At 39.0% G+C, this 22661-nt stretch overlaps 3 protein-coding genes across 3 annotated transcripts; 1 reads left to right on the top strand and 2 right to left on the bottom strand.

Annotated features, from left to right (window-relative positions):
* The first annotated feature begins 1186 nt into the window (after positions 1 to 1186).
* LOC141672524 (putative HVA22-like protein g) lies at positions 1187 to 2688 on the top strand. Its single transcript, XM_074479140.1, has 6 exons — positions 1187 to 1306; positions 1425 to 1460; positions 1550 to 1648; positions 1919 to 1975; positions 2081 to 2144; positions 2238 to 2688. Exons 2-6 carry the CDS (start codon positions 1429 to 1431, stop codon positions 2481 to 2483), a joined length of 498 nt encoding a protein of 165 aa, XP_074335241.1. The 5' UTR covers positions 1187 to 1306; positions 1425 to 1428; the 3' UTR covers positions 2484 to 2688.
* A 140-nt stretch (positions 2689 to 2828) lies between these two features.
* On the bottom strand, positions 2829 to 4630 carry LOC141672523 (putative aquaporin TIP3-2). The gene is made up of 3 exons (XM_074479139.1): positions 4473 to 4630; positions 4285 to 4375; positions 2829 to 3783 (listed from the first exon to the last, which is right to left on the bottom strand). Exons 1-3 carry the CDS (start codon positions 4556 to 4558, stop codon positions 2974 to 2976), a joined length of 987 nt encoding a protein of 328 aa, XP_074335240.1. The 5' UTR covers positions 4559 to 4630; the 3' UTR covers positions 2829 to 2973.
* Positions 4631 to 11278: 6648 nt separating this feature from the next.
* LOC141673957 (uncharacterized) lies at positions 11279 to 13453 on the bottom strand. Its single transcript, XM_074480684.1, has 2 exons — positions 12171 to 13453; positions 11279 to 11783 (listed from the first exon to the last, which is right to left on the bottom strand). The coding sequence occupies exons 1-2, from the start codon at positions 13451 to 13453 to the stop codon at positions 11279 to 11281; spliced, it is 1788 nt and encodes a 595-aa protein (XP_074336785.1).
* Between the last annotated feature and the right edge of the window lie 9208 nt (positions 13454 to 22661).

Below are 22661 nucleotides of genomic sequence, written 5' to 3'. Positions count from 1 at the left end.
TTACTAATCTCATCAGATACTGTGTTTAAGATCCATGTTATGATCACATTATTAACACATCTCCAGTGAGAAAACAAAGGAGAATCCTCATTAGGAGCTACATACTCTCTAGTCAAAATTACAAGCTTATCATTAGCAGATAAAGGCAATTTATATCGTAATTTATATCGATCAATTCAAGCTAGCATCGTTCTTAGATCCAAGAAGTTTCTTCAAGTTAATCATTATTATGCAAATATAAAGGATAAGAATTATTGGTAATTCGACTAACATCATCATCAACTAAAGTATAGCTTCTAAACCATTTTCTACATTAACACGATCAGAACCAGATTGATTAGGCATAGAGGTTGAAGTACTTGTTACGGCGTTGGCATAAAATTGATGAAGATGAAGATCGTTCCGATTGCGAGTCATAGAAAACAATGACGGAGAGATTACAACTGCTCAATCGACCTATAATTGCTTTGCTAATACACAAATTGAAACCCTAGATTAATGAATTGATAAACAAATTGAAACTGTTGATTGTTGAATTGAGATCGTAAACGTGAAATTATGCTCTGATATCATGTAAAGAAGATGAAATCAAGTCTGTGTATCTAAAATTTATTTATATTCAACAAGAAACAATATATTTATTTACAAGTTTTTCTACATTTATACACCAGCACAACCGTAACTAATTTGGTAAAACTGTAACAAACTATAAGTCAAAGTCAAACATATCATTGACTAAATTAAAGCATATGGTTCAATAAATCCGCTTGCATTTTTTCACTTGAAGATCGTCCAGTATCTCCATGTCTCATATTATACTATCAGATATAGTCAACAGATAGCTATGTTGTTGAGCAGCCAACAATTTACAAAAAGTCAGGTCTCTTTGATGATTTCCCAAATAAATTTAACACCGAAAATTGGTTTAATGTAAAAACACCCGCTCTATAAATAGTCAAAAGATGAAATTAGCGGTTAATACTTTGTAAAATTATCCAACTGTATAAATCGCATGCAATCCTAAATCCAGGAGACCACGAAATGCAAGTGATTGTGGTGTGTTCTGATTCAAATCCCGGATAAAAATCCAATGACACGAAGTGACAGCCAAACTTAAAAAACTACGTACAAACGAAATAACTGCTCGTCCATCAACAACACAACACAACACCCCTTGATTCTAATATCATATCATAACCCCTCACTCCCATTATATAAACATGCATGTTTATCTTTTCTACAATTCAAACCAAAGCCGCATCCATTAACCTTTCTCCATTCTATTGTATTTCTCCACTGCCTGCAGGTATATCCTTTTATATAAAAAAGTAATAATTACTTGTGGATTATTGGGTTTCTTTGTTTCCTTACAATATGTTTCATCAGTTTATTATGATTTAATATTGGTGTTTGTGATTCATCAGAAAAATGTTGGGAGCATTACTTTCAGGAATCTTTTTGTATGTCCTAAATTCCAACTACATCGTATTTTGTCGATTATATTTGGATTTCATTTGATTTTGTTGAATCATAATGTAATTTTTTAAAGGTCGGCCTGTGGGTATCTATACCCGGCATACGAATGCTTCAAGGCAGTGGAGAAAAATGCTCCAAATAAGGAGGCTCTTATCTTTTGGTGCCGCTACTGGTATTTATATATAACCTAACACATAAGTAGTAGTATGTATAATTTGAATTGAAACACGTATGAGTGTGGCTTCTTAGATCTAGTATTGACCATTTTTTATCATTAGGTTTTTTTATTAAGTAGGGGAAAGACTACTTGATAAATAAAAATGACAAGGGCAGCCCTCCCAAATCCGTCCCTCAACATGTCCAGCTATACATTGTATATTTGTTAAACCTTTTTTTTTTTTTTTTTAACTTATGGTGCAACGTGATTACTGAATTTTTGCAGGATCTTGCTTGCACTGCTAACAGTTTGTGAGAGATTATTGGGTGTGTTTGTATCATGGTAAAGGATTTCATGTTGCCATATGTTTTATTGTAATCTCATAATGTAGTATGTTTTGATTGTATCCAAAGCTTAATGATGTTTGTGCATTTTTGTTTCCTGCAGGTTACCCTTGTATGATGAAGCTAAGCTCATATTTGTCATATACCTATGGCATCCCAAAACTAAAGTAAGTTGTCGCCCGTACCAACATATATATATTTCAACAATTTTCCCTCGACCAGGTTTATATTATACTATATATTCGTTCGTCGTTTTTCAGGGAGCGGTATATATATACAATACTTTTCTTCGACCAGTTCTAATGAAACACGAGAAGGAAATTGACAGAAAACTGATGGAAGTATGGTGCAGAGGTAAAGATTTTGCAGTTCAAAATGCTCAAAAGTTTGCATATCAAGGCCAAGCTAAATTTTTCGAGATTTTGCAATTTGTTACTGCTCAAGCTGCAGCAGCACAGGCTGCAAAACCTCAGGCTGCATCTGCATCAGTAGAAAAAGAAAAGTAAAAGTAGATGAAATTATAAATTAGGTTGTGCCTTTTTAATCAATTCACGAATCTTCTGCCTTGGCCCTCATCCTCATGCCATATTGTGGTTGATGCATCATATACAGTCATGTTTGATAGATGATGAAAATGATTAGAATGTCGATACATATCTTCATTATAATATACGAATGATTGGTTTTTATCATTCGTAATATTAGTTCAAATGAACATATTGATATCAGAATTTTGTGTTTGCTTATAGATATCAGATCAGATCAACCCCGGGTAAGACAAACACAAAGAATAGATCAGAGGAATTACAAAGCTTTGCTACACTTTCAAAAACAGAATACTCCTGAACAAATGCACACAATTACGATGTGTTTTATTATAATATGAATGAAATGCTACTTGCATACACAAATAAAACTTTAATAGTTAACCTCTGTCCGTATAATGAAACAGAATATTAACAGAGTAAACATATTTTAAACCAAAGCCACACAATATTAGCGCCCACTATTTGAACCTGCCAAAGCCTTCAAAACATTGAAGAAATCATGTTTCTCATACCCTTCAATATGAAATTGTTGAGTTGGAATGATCTTAATATAGATATAGAAGGCCACACATGCAGCACCAGGTCCAGCCCAGAACACCCAATGACCATCCCAAAGATGGCCTCCTCTAATAAGGGCCGGACCTATGCACCTAGCTGGATTCATCCCGGCCCCTGCGTAGCCCTTTTTTCCGGTTACAGTTGTTGAAATGAAAATGAGAAGACCTAGCACAAGCCCAATGACGGTGAAAACCAGAACAAGGCCGAGTTCCTTTCTTTGACGATGATCATAAGCCATCCATATTGAAGCAAATAGGAAAATGAAGGTACAAATAAACTCAAGCCAGAAGGCCTGCTCTGTTTCAAGGCCTACTGTAATTGGCCCATTAGGGCCTGGTGCAATTACAGTGAGTGTGCAGCCTCCAAGTGAGAAAGAATTCTGAATTTGGCTGCTGACCACAGCTTTGAGTGCTACTGCACCAAGTACAGCGCCGACACATTGTGCTAAGATGAAGACAAATGCACGCGACATTGAGATCAAGCCAACGAGAGCTGCAGAAAATGATATTACAGGATTAATGTGGCCTCCGGAAACAGGGTGGACTGCTAGAAGTAAAATTGTAACTGTAATAGCGATGAGAAGTGACAACAACAAGTTTGGTGTCTTTGTTTCTGTGTGGATAGAGGATATGACAATTGTGTCTATTGCGAACACTAGAACTGCTGATCCGAGAAGCTCCCCGACAGATGCTCGCCAGAGCTTTTATTACAAAAAAAAAATCAGGATTAGTTGATCATATCATAATCCACATATTTCTTCTTTAAAAATAATGAAGACAGGCCCTTATTAGGCCTAGGGAACATGTGCGCTTGGATCGAGTCATATTTATCGATATACAACATACTTTTTATCTCAAGAAAATAAGATTGAAAATAGGAATAAGGGTGTGTGTTTCGTGTGCCTGCACAAATTGACATTACATATTCTTGCATATGTGTGGGATGCAATCTGGTTAAAGCTGAAATTTCAAAGAAAAATACTCACGTTATACATATCTAGATCTTTAGTATGATCATCAACACACGAGTGCGTGTATAAAAATGGGGCGAGTAAGAAAGGTAATATAAAAACTATCTATCCTTAACTAATAGGCATCACAATGCAACAAAGTGAGAACATTGTCTCTCTTAAACTAGGAGGAGACATGACAGTGCAAGTAAGGAAATGAGAACAAATGTTATAGTTGTATATATTTTTTACATTTAGGGAAACAAGTTCATCCAGTCCCAGCCTTTCACCCAGAGTAAATGATGTTTGCTTCTTTTCTGAATTCTCTTTCCAGTGATCTGACCTGCAAAACACAACACACTAATTAGTGGACAGCACTTGCTAACAAAAAGATTGGTTTTTTAATTATGACTACACATTATATTGAAATATAAACTTGCTTAGGAGTAGATGATAGAGGTTGGACTCTGGATCCATTAGAGAGATTTTCTTCATCTCCAGAAGCCTGCACACCAATTGAACCCATCTTAATTAGCCTGAAAAAGGAGTTAGCTAGCTACTTGTTTACTGACATGTATTTTGCTCAACTTTGTCATCTATTTATACTCAATTTTAAGTTCTCCTTTTTACCTATATAGGAGTATTAATTATTAAACAAAAAAATATCTACATCTTTTAGTAATCAGTTGAAAACTTTTACGCATGAGATCTGTGCATGGTCCCTCCCTGCATTCACTCCATCTCTTCAACTCATCCATTCTTCAATGTAGTATAATATGCATGTATTAAATTGCATATATTATTGGGTGGCCTTATTTTTGACATTTAGTTACTTACAGATTATACTAAAAATAATGAAAAATTAAACTTAAAGTCGATGATGATAACTACAATTCCCAGAAAAAAATTCAGATAAATTTCAAGTACAAGTAAAATCAAAAAATCATAAGAGGATTCAGTATGTATGTTATATAATCATGTTGCATGAATGTTCTAAATGTGTGTAGGCACATTACAAATTTTTATTTTACACGTATTAATATTGAATTTCTTTAAAGTAATATAGTTGAGATTAAAAAAAAATTACTTTAACGAGTTTATTATTTTATCGGAAATAAAAATATACATGATCTATTATATTAATATAGAAAAAAAAATATTTTAACGAATCTATTAATTTATCGATTATTAATTTATCAAGGTTCAAATGTACTATATGCTTTACTGCTCCACAAATATAATCTGGAATGAAAATAAAACTGAGAAAAAACAAGAACAATAATAAGGGCTACTTATGGATGGCTTGCTTTAAATTTGGGGAGAGAAGGAAAGTCTCAACCCTCAAGTATGGATGGCAGTTAGTTAGATATTCAAGTCATGACTGGGGCACTTGTCCCATTTTTGCTCCTTTTTTGTATTAATTGTCCATCCACTTTTTCATAATTAAATCAAACAAGAAACAACCTACTTGTCCAAATAAACCTTTTCTTTTTATTTGAAATCTAATTTTCGTATTGTTTTGCCAAAGTAGAGTATGCACTTGTTTTAGTTATGCAAAGTATGCATGCTTTTAAATAGAGTTAATTATATTTTGTAATCCCTACGTTTCATTAAATAACAAAATTATATACTTACTTTCAAAAATATAGTTTGCAACCCCTAACTTTAGACATCAAATGCAATATGCATCCTTTTAACCATTTTGTTAAAAATATTTATATGAAAATAATATTAATGTCAATTATTTTATTACTCAGTATAATTTTTAAAATTTTAAAATATAGATATATTTAAAAACTTTATGATTATATATAAATATATATATTGCTTAATAAATATATTTTAAATATTTAGAAATATGATTAATTTAGAATATTACTAATATAAAATAGCTATAATTTTTTTCAAGTAAAAAATGCATTAAAATAAATATTTTAATTAATTTAAAATTTTAGTTATTAAACATCTCAATTTCAATTTTATAACCGCAAGGGATACATGTTGTAGTTAATATTGAAAATTAAGAGTTGTAAACTATATTTATTATATTGTTTTGATTTTGAATAAAAGATGGGGTTGCAAAGTGGAATTAACTCTTTTAAATAAAACATTTAAAAGACGAAATCTAATCATTGCTAACCGAATCAAGCATCCCTCGTGTGACTAGATATTCGAAAAGGTTAAGTTGGATTTATACCATACTAATGTCGTTTATAGTTGGCGTGTTGGTGTTTGTACTGTATGAAGTATATCCGGTGTTCGATGAACCTTATTTTCAGTTTTTCTCTTTTAATCATCCACGTTACATATGATAATCCCAAATCACTCCGGGGCCTTCTCCTCGTTGGACCCGGATTCAAACTCCGTTTGGACAGAAATGGCGGCGGCGTGCGTTGTAGCTGTAGGGTGGGAACCTACAAAACAAAACCGCAGGGGGATTGCGTCCCCGCGGCACCTCCGGTGTGAGAATGAGAAAGGGTTTAAAGGAGAAAAGGGGCAAAACGGAAATTATGCAAGTATATTTATGGTGTGTACGTGTGTGTGTATCTAAGTAGAGGTGAGAGAGATTGTAACATGTAACCTTCCTTCTGTTCTACCTTTTATAGGCCTCCTACTAGGGGTTAGGGGTTTGTACCTTTTAATCTGGACCGTAGGTGTACCTTTTGGACTGTACGGCATGTGGACGCCTAGGATGCGTCAGGGTACTATCGAATCCGGACCACAGGAACGTTCTGGATCCGGGGTACCTGGACTGTGGTGATGTTGCCACGCGTCCTGGGCTCTTTTAGGTTATAGCTGAGTACTTCCTGAGCTCTTATTATTGGGCCCTAGGCCGCTGTTATTGGGCCTGTATTATTATAGGCTATCATTTGCCCCCCACTCCCTTATGCGGGTTCACCCGGATGGGGGAGTAGAATAGCTATCATTGTGCCGCAACTCCTTAGGAAAATTTTGGGGGTTTACTTGATTTGTTGCCCCCTAACCCCGGGGTCAAATGGAAATGAGACTCCGGGTTTGACTTGTTTGGTTGGTTCGAATTTTGAATTTTGGGCGAGGTTTGTGGATAAGGACCATCCTGACATCTGATGTGACCGGTCCTTGAAAAGCTGATACTACAAGTTCGGAGTGTCAGACGACTGTTAGGATTCTAGCCGGGGTCAAAGATACACACGTTTTATGCGTATCTATTGAGTATATCAGTTTATAAATTCCCCCCTTTTCTTCTAAAAAGTCGCGCCCACGTAATGATTACGTGACAAGTCGTGTAATAACTGTTGTGCAGTTATTTTTTGGGACCAATCAGAGGGTGCCACGTGGGTGGGGGGTTAATTTTTTACTCCAATAAACCTTTCACCTGCTTTTCTTCCTCTTATAAATACCACTCTCTCCCATTTTCTTTTCTCTTACGCGATAAAGGAGTTTGAGAGAGAGAGAGACTGAAAAAATCGAAGCTTTTGGAGAGTCGTTTGTGCAAGTTTGAAGCCTTCATCTTTCTCCTGCCCACTCGTAAGTCCTCCATTCTCCTGTCCTTTCATTTATTTTCTTCTGTTTTCGCGATGCATGTAATCATTTTGTGCGAGTTTTTACTTAGCTACTTTGTATTTCGAGTTTTATGACTGCCTTGTTGTTTTGGCCTTGAATCTGTGTAACTGTGTAGGTTTTGCGTAGCTTTTTCACGGTGGTTTTGTGTTTGATTTGTGTAAATAACATAGGTTTTGCTAGTTTAACATGCGAAAAAGTGGGTTTCTAGTAGTATAAAAAGTTGAAGAGCCCGGGGTGTGTTCTTGATATGTGTTTTTGATTGTATGTCTATGTATATGTTGTAGATCTTGTTTTTGGGTTTGTTTTTGCACACGATCTGTTTCTAAAACTCTTCTATTTTTTATTTTATTTTTGTTGTTGGGTTCGGGTTTGGCATTGACTCCGGGGTGTGTTTATATAGGTACACATAGTATATGCCAGGTAGCCACTTTAAGCGTACTGCTACCCTTAGAAACCGATATCCCGAGCGGCCTAGAGGTTTAGGCAAACTGAACGCATTCTACCCTTCTTCCTCTTTCTCCAGTAGTAGCTCTGTAGAGATGCCTCCCTAGGTCGACCAACCTCAACCAGTTTTAGCCCAGACCTTAGTCTTAGGTCCCGGGGGTACCCTGTCTAATCCGGATGGGTCTTGGGAAGATGTGGACGAATATTTTGTCCAAGGTCGAGTGAACCCTAAGCCCTTGGGCTTTTATTACAGAGATTTATCTGAGGCGTACGGGGGCCCGGACGGGTTAGGCGGTAGGGAGCCTTATGACGAGGATGATATGAACAGGAAGTTCTTTACCACCCCGGGGACCAGGTATGAGTGTGGGGTGGTTCACAAGGAGATTCAGGATAAGTATACAGATGCCGAGGTAGATAGTGCCCTTAGGCTCGCATTTAACCTTGAGGATAAATACCAATGGAGATGGCCCGAGGAGTACGAGAGGGTGTATCACAGACCGGAGGGGGGATGGGTTGGTATTCCCTTAGAGCACCTCTAGGGCATGCGCCTCGGATTATATCAATTCACCAAATCTCTATGCCGGGATGTGTACGGGATTCCTTTCACCCAACTGGCCCCAAATTCGGTGAAGTGGATAAGTTGGTTTTTAGCCTGTTGTTATGCCAAAAGTTACCTCCCCGCCTTTAAACTATTTCACCATATTTTTAAGATCAAGAGATCCACCTCTCGGCCCATATATGAGTTCTTGTTTAGGATCGAGGACTGCGGATATCCTTCCGATAAGATGGTTCTCCCGGTCAGCATGTTGACATCGCTTAAGGGATGGCACCGGGAGTTCATTTTTGTCCAGGGTGGGGATCTGGAGTTCATGCCACTCTATAAACTCGAAATTAAAACAGATAGATTTCCGGTCCAGCGGCTCGGGCAAGCAGCTCTCGCAATGGTTTACGCCTTCTGTGGGGCACTTGGGACGCAATTGACCCGGGACACTTTTAATAGCAATGAAAGTATGCATGCTGCCGGCTGTAAGTCTTTTGCCTTAGCTTTATTTTGTTGCTCTAACTTTTATTGGTTGCTTGTATCCGGGACTGATGTTTTGTTGTTCTCCTTTTCAGGTATTCCGAAGCTAATTCCCTATCCCCCAAACATGTCTGCTCAGCTTAAGGATTTATCAGCCAAGCTGCGAAGGATTGGAGGAATGACGAGCCTGGACTCCAGGAAGAAGAAGGTCGGCGAAGGGGAAGATGCAGCCCGGAAGGTGGCGCCGTCTCGTCCGGGGAGGACAACGATTGTGATTAACGAACCCCGGGTCGAAGATGTGCAGCAAGGGGACGCGACAAGGGTCTCAGCGCCCCGGAAAAGGAAGAGTGCTCCTGCAGGTTCCGGGGAGAAATGAGGAGAAGGGTCCGAAGGTCATGTTTCCAAGAAGGCTGTTGTTGAAATGGCCCCGGATACCCTGGAAACTTTGAAGGCCTTGCTGGCTAGTTTTACCCCGGAGACTCGCCGGAGGGAGCTCTTTGAGAACTATGCTAGCACGGCCGAAAGGAAGAAGTATAGAAAGGAGCCCCTCGACGACTTCCTGGTCGGGCTTTTGGAAGATATTACTGCTGTGAGTTCCTTTCTTGTGCTATTTTCATTTTTGGTGATTTTTGGTTTTGTACTTGCCTCTTTTTTATTTTCTTTTATTTGTATCATCTAAGCGTGATGTATAATGATTTCAGGCTAACTCCCGGGTTGCTGGATTGGTTTGCATAACCTGGAGCCTACAGGCGAAGGCTGATGCTGCCGAGGTCTATAAGAGTGAATCTGAGAGGCTGTCCCGGGAGATACAGGACTTGAAGGAGGCAAATGCAAAGGAGGCTGCTGCGCACAAGAAGTATCTAGACGAGATCCGGGATATGCAGGACCGGGCTGAGGCTTCAGTCCGTGAGATGAGGGCTGAAAACAAGAAGCTAAGGGATGATCTTCCCGCCCAGCCCATTCCCGAAGAGGTCCTTGCTGGGTTATGTGGCACTCCGGCATACTATGAGGAGCTGGACAACAAAGCGCTGGAGAAGATCCAGATTTGCTGGAGTGTTGCTTCCAAGTACCTCGTCGAAGAACCTCAGGGTACGATCGATGTCTTCTTGGAGAAGTACATTGAGGAGGAGATCCAGCTAGAGCAAGAGAAAGAAGCCATCCAGGAAAGGGAGTCTAGCGCCGGAACATCCAATAATGCCCCTCCCTCTCCCGGATCACCACTCGCCCAGCAGCCTCCCATTCCAGAAGGTAATCCGGAGCAGCCTCCTTCCCCCCCCTGCCGAGCCTGCAGCAGAAGCTTGAAGACTTTGCCATTTTTTTGGCATGTAATTTCCATTTACTGATTTTTTTTAAGTATTGTCTGAACTCAGCCTTTTGGCTAATTTGATTTCGTTCGTAACTTGGATGATTTTCTATTTGCGCCCGGGGTGTGTTTCCCCGGGATTGTTTAATGTAGTTATGCTTTTCTTTCTTTCCTTTGTTATTGACTTGTATATGTAAATTTCTAACTTAGGAAGTTTTCCAAGTACACATGGACTGTGTTTTTGAAGACCCCGGGTTGGGGAAAAAATTTCAACTTATAGAAATTTTATAAGTACTCATGGGTTGGGTTTTTTATAGGACCCCGGGTAGGGGTAAATTTCCATTTGATAGAAATTTTCCAAGTACACATGGGCTGTGTTTTTGCAGACCCCGGGTTGGGGTGAATTATTTTTAACTTACTCATGGGTTGAGTTTTTATAGGACCCCGGGTAGGGGTAAATTTCCATTTAATAGAAATTTTCTAAGTACACATGGGCTGTGTTTTTGCAGACCCCGGGTTGGGGTGAATTATTTTTAACTTACTCATGGGTTGAGTTTTTTATAGGACCCCGGGTAGGGGTAAATTTTCATTTGATAGAGATTTTCTAAGTACACATGGGCTGTGTTTTTGCAGACCCCGGGTTGGGGTGAATTATTTTTAACTTACTCATGGGTTGAGTTTTTTATAGGACCCCGGGTAGGGGTAAATTTTCATTTGATAGAAATTTTCTAAGTACACATGGGCTGTGTTTTTAAATCCGATGGTGAATAAATAAGCAACATAATGAAATTGATTCAAACTATGGAACGCTTAAAGTAGAGTCTTTCATTCATATCGAAAGCAAAAATTTACATTATGGGGTGAATGAGAATAGCGTTTACATCAAAATATTATAGTATAAATGTAGGGATGTTCCCATAATGTGCACCTTTCTTTTACTGGTAGAATTTTCTTAGCCGAGTTCCGTGCCAGGTGTTGGGGACCTCGGTTCCGCTGAGGTAGTTCAGCTTGTAAGTTCCCGGGCGGAGCACTTCCTTGACTATGTAGGGGCCCTCCCAGTTCGGCTGCAATTTTCCTTGGTTAGTTGGATCCGAAGCTTCAATGTCCCGGAGTACTAGATCTCCCACCACATATTCTTTTATCTTGGCCTTCTTCGCAAAGTAGAGCTTTGTTTTTTCCTTGTACCTTTCCATTTTTTCTACAGCCTGGTCTCTTACTTCATCCAAGAGTTCGAGGTTGGTTCTGAGGCCTTCTATGTTGGAGACTTCGTCAAAGTTGACCACTCTATGAGAAGGGGAACCGGTTTCTATTGGTAGCCGAGCCTCGGTGTCGTAAGCGAGCTTAAATGGAGTTTCACCGGTTCCGGTCCGGGAGGTGGTTCTGTATGACCAAAAAACCTTCGGGAGCTCGTCTGGCCAACTTTTCTTACATTCTTCCAACCTTTTTTCCAAACCTCAGAGTATGGTTATGTTAGTGACCTCTACTTGACCGTTTCCCAGGGGATGGGCTACGGATGCTTTCTTATGCTTTATCCCAAGCTCTTTCAAGTATGCTTCAAAGTCCGAACCGACAAACTGAGGGTCGTTGTCTGAGATTAAAACCATCGGGATCCCGAACCTCATCACAATTGAATCCACGAATTTGATGCAGTCTTGCTAATTGATGGTTCTCATGGCCTTAACTTCTGCCCATTTAGTCATGTAATCAATCACCACCAGCACATAACGCAGATCCCCCTTCGCTCGGGGGAATGGTCCCATGATGTCGACTCCCCATACTGCGAATGGGATCGGGCAGAGGACTGACCCGGGGAGGCTTGGACTTTACTTTGGCACATTGCTGAACTTTTGGCATTTGCTACATTTCTTCACATAGGGAACTGAATCAGTGTGGATGGTGGGACAATAGTAGCCTTGTCTAATGACTTTGTAGGCTAGAGCTTTAGCGGCTAAGTGATCTCCGCAGATTCCCTCATGTACCTCCCGGAGACAATAATCTGCCTCGTCCGGATCAACACATTTTAGAGTCGGGGCAGAGAAGGTTCGCCTGTATAGCTGATTATCTTCTAGAAAGAAACGGGCAGCCTTATACTTGAGGTAGCGTGCCTTGTTCTGATCTTCTGGTAGGGTCCCATCTTTAAAATAAGCTATGTAAGGAGTCATCCAGTTGTGGGGGCTTCTGATGCATAAGACTTCGGGCCGGTCGGTGCTGGGTGCCCCGAGCTCCTCGAAGTAAACTGAACTGCTTAAATCCGAAGTGTTATGGACGAGCTTGGACAACTCATCTGCCTTTGTGTTTTCTTCTCTATTTATTTGCAAGATGGTTGGGTTCGGGATGGTTTCCAAGATAGCCCTTACCATTTCCTGATATCGAGCCAGCTTGGGGTCCTTCGCAATATATTCGTCGCTAGTCTGTCTTACCACAATTTGAGAATCACTATAGATGATCAGACATCTTACCCTAAGGGATTTGGCTAGCCTGAGTCCGGAGAGGAGAGCTTCATATTCGGCCTGGTTATTTATTACTTTGAAAGCGAAGGTTATGACTTGTTGAATTGTGAATCCATCCGGGCTGGAAAGGATCAGGCCAGCCCCGGACCTCTCGGCTGTTGCCGAACCATCAACATACAACGTCCAAGAATTTCGATCACTGGTCTCCTTTTCTTCTTCGGATTGTAGTTTAGGTGTCTCCGGGACCTCAGAAAAGGTGCATTCCATGACGAATTTGGCTAACGCCTGGGCTTTTATAGTTGTCCTTGGGACAAATTTGATATTGAACTGGCTCAATTCAATCGCCCAATTGACTAATCTCCCAGAGGCATCTGGCTTATGGATGATTTTCCGAAGTAGTTGATTGGTGATTACCCTGATTTCCCGGCCTTGGAAATATTGCCTTAGCTTCCTGCTCGAGTGCACAAGAGCCGGGGCGAATTTTTCCAAGTTTGGGTACCGGGTTTCAGCGTCTTTCAGGACTTGACTTACATAGTATACCGGGCTTTGTGAACCATTCTCCTCCCGGATAAGTGTAGAGGATACCGCTCTTTCTCCAGCCGCGATATAGAGATAAAGAGACTCTCCGGGCTTTGCTTTTGACAGAATAGGCGGGTTCATCAGATGTCATTTGACTTCCTCAAACGCTGTTTGGCAATCCAGGATCCAGTCGATCAGCTTTTTGTTCCGGGCTCCTTTTAACAGCTCAAAGAAAGGCAAGCACCTTTCTGCCAATTTTGGGATAAATCTTCGAAGGGCTGCTAAGCATCCTGCGAGCTTCTAAATATCCTTTTGAGTATGGGGGACTGTCATTTCCATTATAGCATTGATCTTTTTCGGGTTGGCTTCTATTCCCCGTTCACTGACCAGAAAACCAAGGAACTTCCCGGAGGGGACCCCGAATGCGAATTTTTCCGGGTTCAGCTTCATGTTATACTTTCTCAAATTGTTGAAGAATTCCTTAAGGTTCCATGTTCCTGCCCAATTTGCTTTTGAAGATGGTATTCATCATTTTCTGGTACGTTGCCCCGACTTGATTAACCCGAACGACATCATAACAAAAGCGTAGAAAGCCCGGTATGTAATGAACTCCGTCTTTGCGATATCTGCCAGATTCATTTTAACTTGGTTGTATCCCGAAAAAGCATCTATGAAGCTTAGCATAACATGACCCGAGGTTGCATCTATCAGTTGGTCAATGTTGGGCAGGGGGTAGGAGTCTTTAGGACACGCCGAGTTGAGACTTGTGTAATCCACGCACATTCACCACTTTTCGTTGGGTTTCTTGACTAGCACAACATTTGCTAGCCAATCCGGATACTTAATTTCACAGATGATGTGATATCCCATATTTTTCAGAACTATTATTATTATTTGAATATGTTTAGGTGATTTTCTGATTAGGAAGGAATAAAATGGTGGATATTTTATTCTTGTTTGACGAGTTGGTGTTATTAAATGGTAATGTGCTAATTGTTAAGTGTTACATCGATCCTTGTTAATTTCTGAAAATATTTGCTTAAATGTATTATTTTCAAAAGTTATTTGAAAGCGGATTTTATTGATTACGGTAAATTGAGTTCGTTTAGTAATATTAGGGATTGAATGGATATTTTGTCTGCTATGTGTTATATGTAATATTAATCGTGTGGGACTCAGTTGCGATTGAGGATTATTTGTATTATTAATTACTGAGTCGTATCGTTTTGTTTTTGTCTTTAAAAGTGATTTTATTGAAAATTTAATTTCATAAGTATTTAAATTATCTTTAAAATTATTTTTATGACTTTATAATTACAATAATTATTTTTGGGATTTTATAAAATTTAGAAATCAATATTTCATCAATTATTTAGCCCTGTATGATTTTCCGATTTCATTTATTTGTAAAATCCGTATTTAATTCCAAAATTCTTCAAAAATTATGAAACTCAAATTTATTTAAGTTTGGAATATTCTGAGAATTTTAAAATTATTTTGGGAATTTTTGGGATTAATTTCACCCGCGCGTTGATTCGTTTAATTGATAAAAGCGGGTATAAATTGCGTTTCAAAAATTGTTTTAAAATTACGAAAGTTATGTTTTTATAAATTTCGGGATATTTATAACATTTTAAGACTATTTTCGTGATTTTCTGAATTTATTTCAAGTGTAGCTCGGTTCTTTAAATCGTATAATGCAGGTATAGTGCACGAGTCAAAAATGCTTTAAAAATTATGAAAATTTTATTTTATTAGTTTCGGGATTTTTAGAAAATTTTAAGATTATTTTTGTAATTTTCTGAGTTTATATTATGTGCAACCTGGTTCGTTTAAATGCAGTATGCGGATTAGAATTATGGCTTGTAAGCAAGAATAAGTATACGTGGTACATTTCAAGCTTCTGTCAAATTCTTTAGATGTGGCCGCTATTAAAAAAAAACAAAACAAAAAAAACAAAACGTTTAACAAACCCCCCACCCCGCACCTACCCCGACCCTTCCTATTTCCCCCGCGCAAGTCCCCCTCCCTTTCCTTTATGTTTTTTTGTTCACCGCTTACCCTTTTATATGTCTTCTATCTCTCCCTATTTTATATACTTTTAATTTTCAAAAATTCATATCTTCTCAACCGTCCGTCCAAATTTTAATTGGTATATATATAAACGATCAGCGTTTTGATACCTACGCATAGGTATATATATTGTGAGGTTTTGAGAAGAAAATTTACGGAGCATATTTTCCGTTTTAAATTATTTCCGGGGCGTAGAAAAGGAGTTTGACGGTGGTGATTACTCCACATGACATCTCAGCGTGTATATATCTATCGCTATTAATTTCGGATTTTTCTGGAGATATTTTCCGGACATCAGATATTCTCTTCAGGGTGATCAAAATTTAGTTTGGGTAACGATTCCGAAATTCCGCCTTCGTACTTGTGTATATTATAGAATGTTAGTGTTTATATATTTATTTCATTATTTTTAGAAATTGTTGGAGAAGTCAATTTTGGTCCGAGTTTTGGTTCAGACGGCCGTGTTATTCATTTCTGGAGTGTTTATACGCGTAAATATAAATTATTGTGTTGATTGTTGTTGGTTGTGTCGATATGATATCGACTGGCAGTTCGAGAAATAGTTCGAGCTTTAAAATATTATTTTAAATTATTTTCCAGGCTCAATAATTCTTATAAAATTATTTTCGGGTGTTCGAGCACTATTATTTAGTTATAAAATGATTCGGAGACCCGTTTTAATTCTGAAAAATGTTCAAAAATTCATAATAATTAAATCGTTCGTCCGTTTAATACAAAACGAACACCTCTAAACTCAGAAAAATATTCCGCTTTCAATAAAAATACTTTCGAGACCCAAATTATTTTGTTTCGAAAGGTCGCTTGTTTTACAAATCATTCTGAGTCGATTTTTGATTGATAAATCATATTTTTGACCCGATTTCCGTTTTAAACGTACTGAGTCGACCCTTCTGACGAACCGAGACATGTGTGATATGAATTATGTGATACATGAGTTATGTGCTTACGTGTTATGTGAATTATGTGCATATGTGGATCAAGAGTCCTGTGTTGTCTGTTATATTTATGTATGGGCTATCATATGGGTAAACGATAGGCTTTTGACGCGCAGTTCATCGAGTTATTATCATTTAGGCGATTAAAGTTATATCTTTTAATTATAGATGCGGATCATTCGAGTTGATCAGGACAAGACATTGGATAAAGAATGGAATGGAATTGGATATCTGGCTTTTAACAATCGCAGGAGCAGCATATCAGGATAGTGTTGAAAAGAAAGACGGTGATGTGTTGAGACAGAATGTCAGAATAGATGCGTTGTTGCGAGTGTGACTAACTGCTAAAACCCAAAGGCAAGTATCCCTATCATCACTTATTGTTCAAGTGATATTTATTTTAAATCCTATTATGCAAGTATTGATTTCATATTCTCACTTCAGCATAAATAAATGTTTTACATATCGCTGAATTATCATGCAAGTACTCTCTGCTATTCTATGTTCAGAATAGTTAAATGTTTTACTTATCAAATTACTGGATTTATAAATATTTTGGAATTTGAGAAAGATGATTTTGTTGCAAGAATTCCTGCCCAAGTGATTGGGGGAATAAAAATTATTTAGGATGTCGAAGGATTCGACTCCTTTTTCAATAAAAAGGTTTTTAAGATTGGAATGGTTACTGGTTATTGGTTACAGCGTAGGTGATCGAGATATCGGTCCAGCTGTAATATCTTTCAAGGCTAGTTATGCCTTTTCTGGCGCCCTATAGGTACCGTATGTCTTCGGGATACGGGTAGTACCTATATTTACGGTATGGCTGTGGGATACCAGTGTTGTTTCGCGACTGATCATCGGGAACAGCATGCAATGTTATTGGTTCCAATCTAAATTGATATCTAAATTTCTTTATGGTTTTGATAATCATAGAATAAATGATTTATCAACTGATTCTGTTTTGGATTAAAAGTGAATTGTGGTTTTGATTCAGTTTCTGATTTTGTGGATACTTAGTTTGTTGTTAAATATCAAAGGTGGTATTAGTATAGATGATTGATGTTGACTTCACTATGGGATTTTGTGAGCATCAAAGTTCGCATTGATATCTAATTTGATATGACAGAAAAATAAGTATCAATTTCAAGATTTCGGTTTTGAGTAAAGTTTATGATTCATTCCATAATCATTGTTTCATGTTATTGTGGTTTACGATATTTCCGTAAACACTATTTTACGAGCTTTGCTCTCGTCAAGATTCAAAGTATTGCTGAAGTATTTCGCTCAAAAATATCAAAATGGTTTTGAATACAATTAAGGAATCAATTATGGGGTTCCTCAACTAAAATTTTATGATTCAGCAATTATAATTTTAAATGTTATGCTCTAATGCAGATGTCGGTTTTATATCAAAACGACCCTATATATGCTATAATGATCTTGCTGAGCATTTCTTTCGCTCATACTTGCCTGTTTTTAAATTTAACCTCCAGTGAGGATTAGCTTGCGCTGTTTAGCTGCGTAATTCGAGGAAGCAAAGAATAAGCTTTTGGAAGGTGGTTGGTCCAGGGTTTGCGAATTAGTGTAAGTTCTTTTGTATAAAGTTATTTATATTAGATTATATTATGATTTTGTTATTTTATAGTTGGGCCTAGTATACTTCTTTTCGAAGTTATACTAGCGGGTTAAGTTTTGAGATTGAGAATTGTTGCAAAGAGTTATAAAAGAAAGAGAAAAAATTATTTGTGGAATTTGGATATCTTGTTTCTAGAGTTGTAACCTTAAAAGATCTTGGATTAGTTGGGGTCATTTATATTAAATATATTCCGCTGGCATTTATTTATTGATTTAACAGGTTAATTTGGATTGAGGTTTCATAGTGACGACCAAATCCCTTGACCCCGGATTTGGGGGCGTTAAAGATGATATCTGCCTTCAACAACTTTTCAACAACCTGATCGATTGCCTGCTGTCTTTTCGGGGCAAAGTTTCTTCATTTTTGCTTGATTGGTCTTTGTTTTGTATCTACATCCAGGCTGTGCATCGCCACAGATTCATCAATCCCCGGAATGTCCTCCGGGGACCAAGCGAATACATCAGCGTATTCTTTCAATAGACCAATAAGCTATTTTTGGAAGGTGGTTTCCAGGCCTTTGCCGATTTTGATTTTTCGGGTGGGGTTCCTGGGTTCCAACTCTACTTCAATTGTCTGTTGGGCAGGTTCGACCTTTGTCTTCTCCCTGCCTTCTACAAATTTCTGAATCCGGGCATCGGCGTTGGTTACGCTGTACCCGGAGTCTTCAATCATATTTAAATCCAAGCGGGCCCTTTTACTGAGGTGTTCTCGATGCTTCTTTCTGCTTTGTCCTTTGGGTAAGGACATTATCTTTTTCCTGTTCTCCAGTTCCGTTTTTGCCATGACCAAGGCTTGACCATAGCATCTCCCTGCCATCTCTCTGTCTCCTTTCAACTCTCCGACGCCTCCTGGGGTGGGGAATTTGAGTTTTAAGTGAACAGTTGAGGGGATTTCCTTGAGCTTGGTGATAGTGGGCCTTCCAAGGATCATATTATATGAGGAGGTTGCGCTTATCACATAGAACTTCATCATATGAGAGATCTGTCGGGGTGCAGTTCCAAAGATAATGGGGAGATAAATGACACCCCGGATTGGAATCATCATGTTTCTGAATCCGTACAGGGGGTCTTCAAGGCAGAGGTCCATTCGAAGGTGGCCGAGCTCCATCCTATTAAGCGTGTGTTCGAATACAATATTAACAGAGGAACCATTGTCAACTAGAATTCTTTTTACCTCATTGTTTGTGATGTCTAGGGTTACCACCAATGCCAAGTTGTGGTCCGGATTAAGTCCCTCATAATCAGAGTAAGAGAAGCAGATTGGCTCATCTTGTAGGGGCTGGATCATCATAACGTCATTCTCCTGGTTCGGGCTCCGGGGTGGTGAAGTTGTGCCTCCAAAGACCACGTTCACCACATTTTTGCCGCTTCCCGGGACCCTGTCTTTGTCATTCAACCTCCTTTGAAGATACTGGTTCATGTTTCCCTTCTTGATCTGGTCTTCTATGAACATCTTGAGGGAGAAACAGTTTTCAGTGGTATGGCCATGATCCTCATGATAGCCACAATGCTTGTCCTGGACTCTGTTCTCGGGAGGCGCCAGCAAGGGTTTTGGCGGATAATAAAACGACTTACCCTTAACTTCGCACAAAATGTCGGCCCGGGGCCGGTTAAGGGGTGTCCACTCCGGTTCCGGCTTGGTTTCTTTCTTGGCCTTGGGTTTTCTTTCATTCTTTCTTGATTCGGCGTACGTCTGCCGGGGTGGGGTTCCCCGAGATTGCTGAATGTAGTTGGCTTGCCTATCAAGCTTGTATCTTTTGTCCCTCCGGGACGAGGAGCGTCGCTCCGGAGACTCATCATCGTCATTTATTCTTCTATTCATTTTCATTGACTTGATGAAATCATTTTCCTTTATAAAATTTGACGCCAAGGCATATGCTGATGCTAGGCTCCGGGGCTCTCTATGAATCAAATCTTTAACATAGCCTTCGCAGGATATTGGGTGTAAGTTCCTTCGAAAAATGTTCACTGCCTCTTTTTCTTCCAAGTTGGAGAGTTGATTGACCGTTTCCTAGAATCTCTTGATAAATTCGGGGAGGGACTCCTTGCTTCTCTGCTGGATTGTCTCCAAATGACACATTTACAGCTCGTTCATCCGGTTTGCTATGAATCTTTTCAAAAATATCTCGCGGAAGTCTTTCCAAGAGTTTACACTCCGGGATGGAATGCGGCTGAACCATTTCTGAGCTCCCCCCTTTAATGTCGATGCGAAGAATCAATATTTGGTTAGGTCACTATAATCATAAATATTAGAGATTTGCTCGAAATAGTTTAGATGCTCCTCAAGGTCGGCCAGCCCATCAAAAGAGTTAAAATTGAAGTGCTTCAGTCATGATTCTCTGGGGGTTGATTCCAGCTTCTTGGTGAACGGGGTGGATGTCGTACGCACTTCCGTATCACCTTCTAATTTTCTTTTAAGATCCCGAAGAACCCGGTCCATTTGTTCTTGCTTAGACTCCTTTTTAGGCTCTGAATCCGAAGAAACATGGATTCGGTGCGCCTTTCTTTTTAGCTTTGCCTCTTCCTCCCGGATTCCCTTTTCGATGGATTCTTGGGCTTTAGCTTCTTCTTCTTTCCGGATTCTCTCACGGAGGGCAGCTCTCTTTATCTCATCCCTGGCATCCTCTGACAGTTTCTTTAAATTCTTTGCAATCCGATCAAAGACGGATCCCCGGGATTCTCCGGATCGTTCTCGCTGGTCCTCTGGGCGGGTCTCAGGTTCGACATTATGATTTTCCTTCCACAGGTCTATCGGAACCTGTATCTGATCAGGGGTCATGTTTCCCCAGGGGTTGGCGGAAGTTCCAGTATGCTTATGTGCAGCTTTCTCGATAACTATTCTCTGGTCTCCTGGTTGGAGATTTTGAGATGGAGTCTGGGTTATGGGGGCCCTTCATCCAGATCTTTTATATCTTCATCCCTAGGTTGGGGTGGAGGTGGAAGGAAAGAAGTAGAAACGACCGCTTTGCTCTTTCTTGTAGTCATGGTTATTCAACAGTACCACAAACTCACAGTAATATAATTCGTAAAAACAGATCTAAGAGATTGGGAGTGGCGTTCTTACTGAGGGATGGTATTCTGAGTTGCTGGGTAGGGTAGAAGTTGCGGATATGAACACCACTGGACGGAGGTTTGAGCCCTCCTTCTAGCGCCAATGATAATCCCAAATCACCCCGGGGCCTTCTTCTCGTTGGGCCCGGACTCAAACTCTATTTGGACAGAAATGGCGGCGGCGTGCGGTGTAGCTGTAGGGTGGGAACCTATAAAACAGAACCGGAGGGGAGTGGCGTCCCCGCGGCACCTCCGATGTGAGAATAAGAAAGGGTTTAAAGGAGAAAAGGGGCAAAACGGGAATTATGCAAGTATATTTATGGTGTGTACGTGTGTGTGTATGTAAGTAGAGGTGAGAGAGATTGTAACCTGTAACCTTCCTTTTGTTCTGCCTTTAATAGGCCTCCTACTAGGGTTTAGGGGTTTGTACCTTTTAATTTGGACCGTAGGTGTGCCTTTTGGACTGTAGGGCATGTGGACGCCTAGGATGCGTAAGGGTACTATCGAATCCGGACCGTAGGAACGTTCTGGATCTGGGGTACATGGACGATGGTGATGTTGCCACGCGCCCTGGGCCCTTTTAGGTTATAGCTGAGTACAACCTGGACTCTTGTTATTGGGCCCTAGGCCGCTGTTTTTGGGCCTGTATTATTATAGGCTATCAACATATGCTGCAATTAAGAGCGTCTCCATTAATATTTGCTAAAATAAATAACGATTATATAAAATTTACTAAACATGTAAGTAATTTATTCCGGCAGGGTTGGATTGATTATAATAATTAACATGTTAAATTATTAAGTTATAAATAAATAGAATGAAGTATTTTTATATAGTAAAATATGATATGTAATTTTCTACAAATTTAAAAACAGCTTCGACAAATATAGAGTTATTTACGAACCGAGTTGAGCCGAGTTTTGATCGAACCGAGCCAATTTTTAATTTTTTCTGACGAACCCAGTCGAGCCGAGCTTTCTTAACGAATAAAAAATCGTGTTCGAGCTCGAACTCATTAACTAACGAGCCACACACAAGCTTTTATCGAACACAGCCGAACCGAACACGAGTCGAATACGAGTTTTCTTCATCAAAAAGAGTCGAGTCGAGCCGAGCAGAACTAAAAAATTCTGGTCAAATTACCGGTTGACTGCTTAAATAGCAAACCAAATAAATTTATTTTTTTCCTAAAAATTTTGTCATATCAGTAAAATATATAGTTCTTGACATCCGTATGGTTGGATCATTCTTAAATGATTTTAAAAAATCAAAACATCAATATGAGAGTAAACATTCAAACCATTGGTTGATTTTTACAATAACAAACAATATAAAATGATTTTTTTATAAAATTTTTGTGTTATCATTAAAATATATAGATCTTGACATCCGTAACATTGGATCATTTATAAATATTTTTAAAAAATAGAAACACCAATATGGGACTAAGCACTAGTAAGAATTACTAGTCAAATTACCGGTTGGCTTGTTAGAAGAAATTGATGATATCGGTATTTAAACTATCAGAGTTTATTGATAAGCATTTGATATCAGAGTTTGACAGAGTTGACATCATCAACATTTACCATCGGTATTTGCTAATCAGCTTTTGACATCAACATTTAGTCACATCA

The sequence above is a fragment of the Apium graveolens genome, chromosome 7 (genome assembly GCF_009905375.1).
Source record: "Apium graveolens cultivar Ventura chromosome 7, ASM990537v1, whole genome shotgun sequence".
Lineage (NCBI taxonomy): Eukaryota > Viridiplantae > Streptophyta > Magnoliopsida > Apiales > Apiaceae > Apium > Apium graveolens.
Note: the sequence above shows the minus strand (reverse complement) of the source record. Positions and strands in the feature narration are given on the sequence as shown.

Coding starts and splice junctions, on each gene's coding strand:
- LOC141672524 (XM_074479140.1), top strand. CDS start 1,429: ATGTTGGGAGCATTACTTTCAGGAATCTTTTT. Junction 1,976..2,080: donor TTGGGTGTGTTTGTATCATG/GTAAAGGATTTC, acceptor TGTTTCCTGCAG/GTTACCCTTGTATGATGAAG. Junction 2,145..2,237: donor TATGGCATCCCAAAACTAAA/GTAAGTTGTCGC, acceptor GTCGTTTTTCAG/GGAGCGGTATATATATACAA.
- LOC141672523 (XM_074479139.1), bottom strand. CDS start 4,558: ATGGGTTCAATTGGTGTGCAGGCTTCTGGAGATGAAGAAAATCTCTCT. Junction 4,376..4,472: donor CCTCTATCATCTACTCCTAA/GCAAGTTTATAT, acceptor TGTGTTTTGCAG/GTCAGATCACTGGAAAGAGA. Junction 3,784..4,284: donor ATGAACTTGTTTCCCTAAAT/GTAAAAAATATA, acceptor TTGTAATAAAAG/CTCTGGCGAGCATCTGTCGG.
- LOC141673957 (XM_074480684.1), bottom strand. CDS start 13,453: ATGAACCCGCCTATTCTGTCAAAAGCAAAGCCCGGAGAGTCTCTTTAT. Junction 11,784..12,170: donor AAGTTCAGCAATGTGCCAAA/GTAAAGTCCAAG, acceptor TTTGGAAAAAAG/GTTGGAAGAATGTAAGAAAA.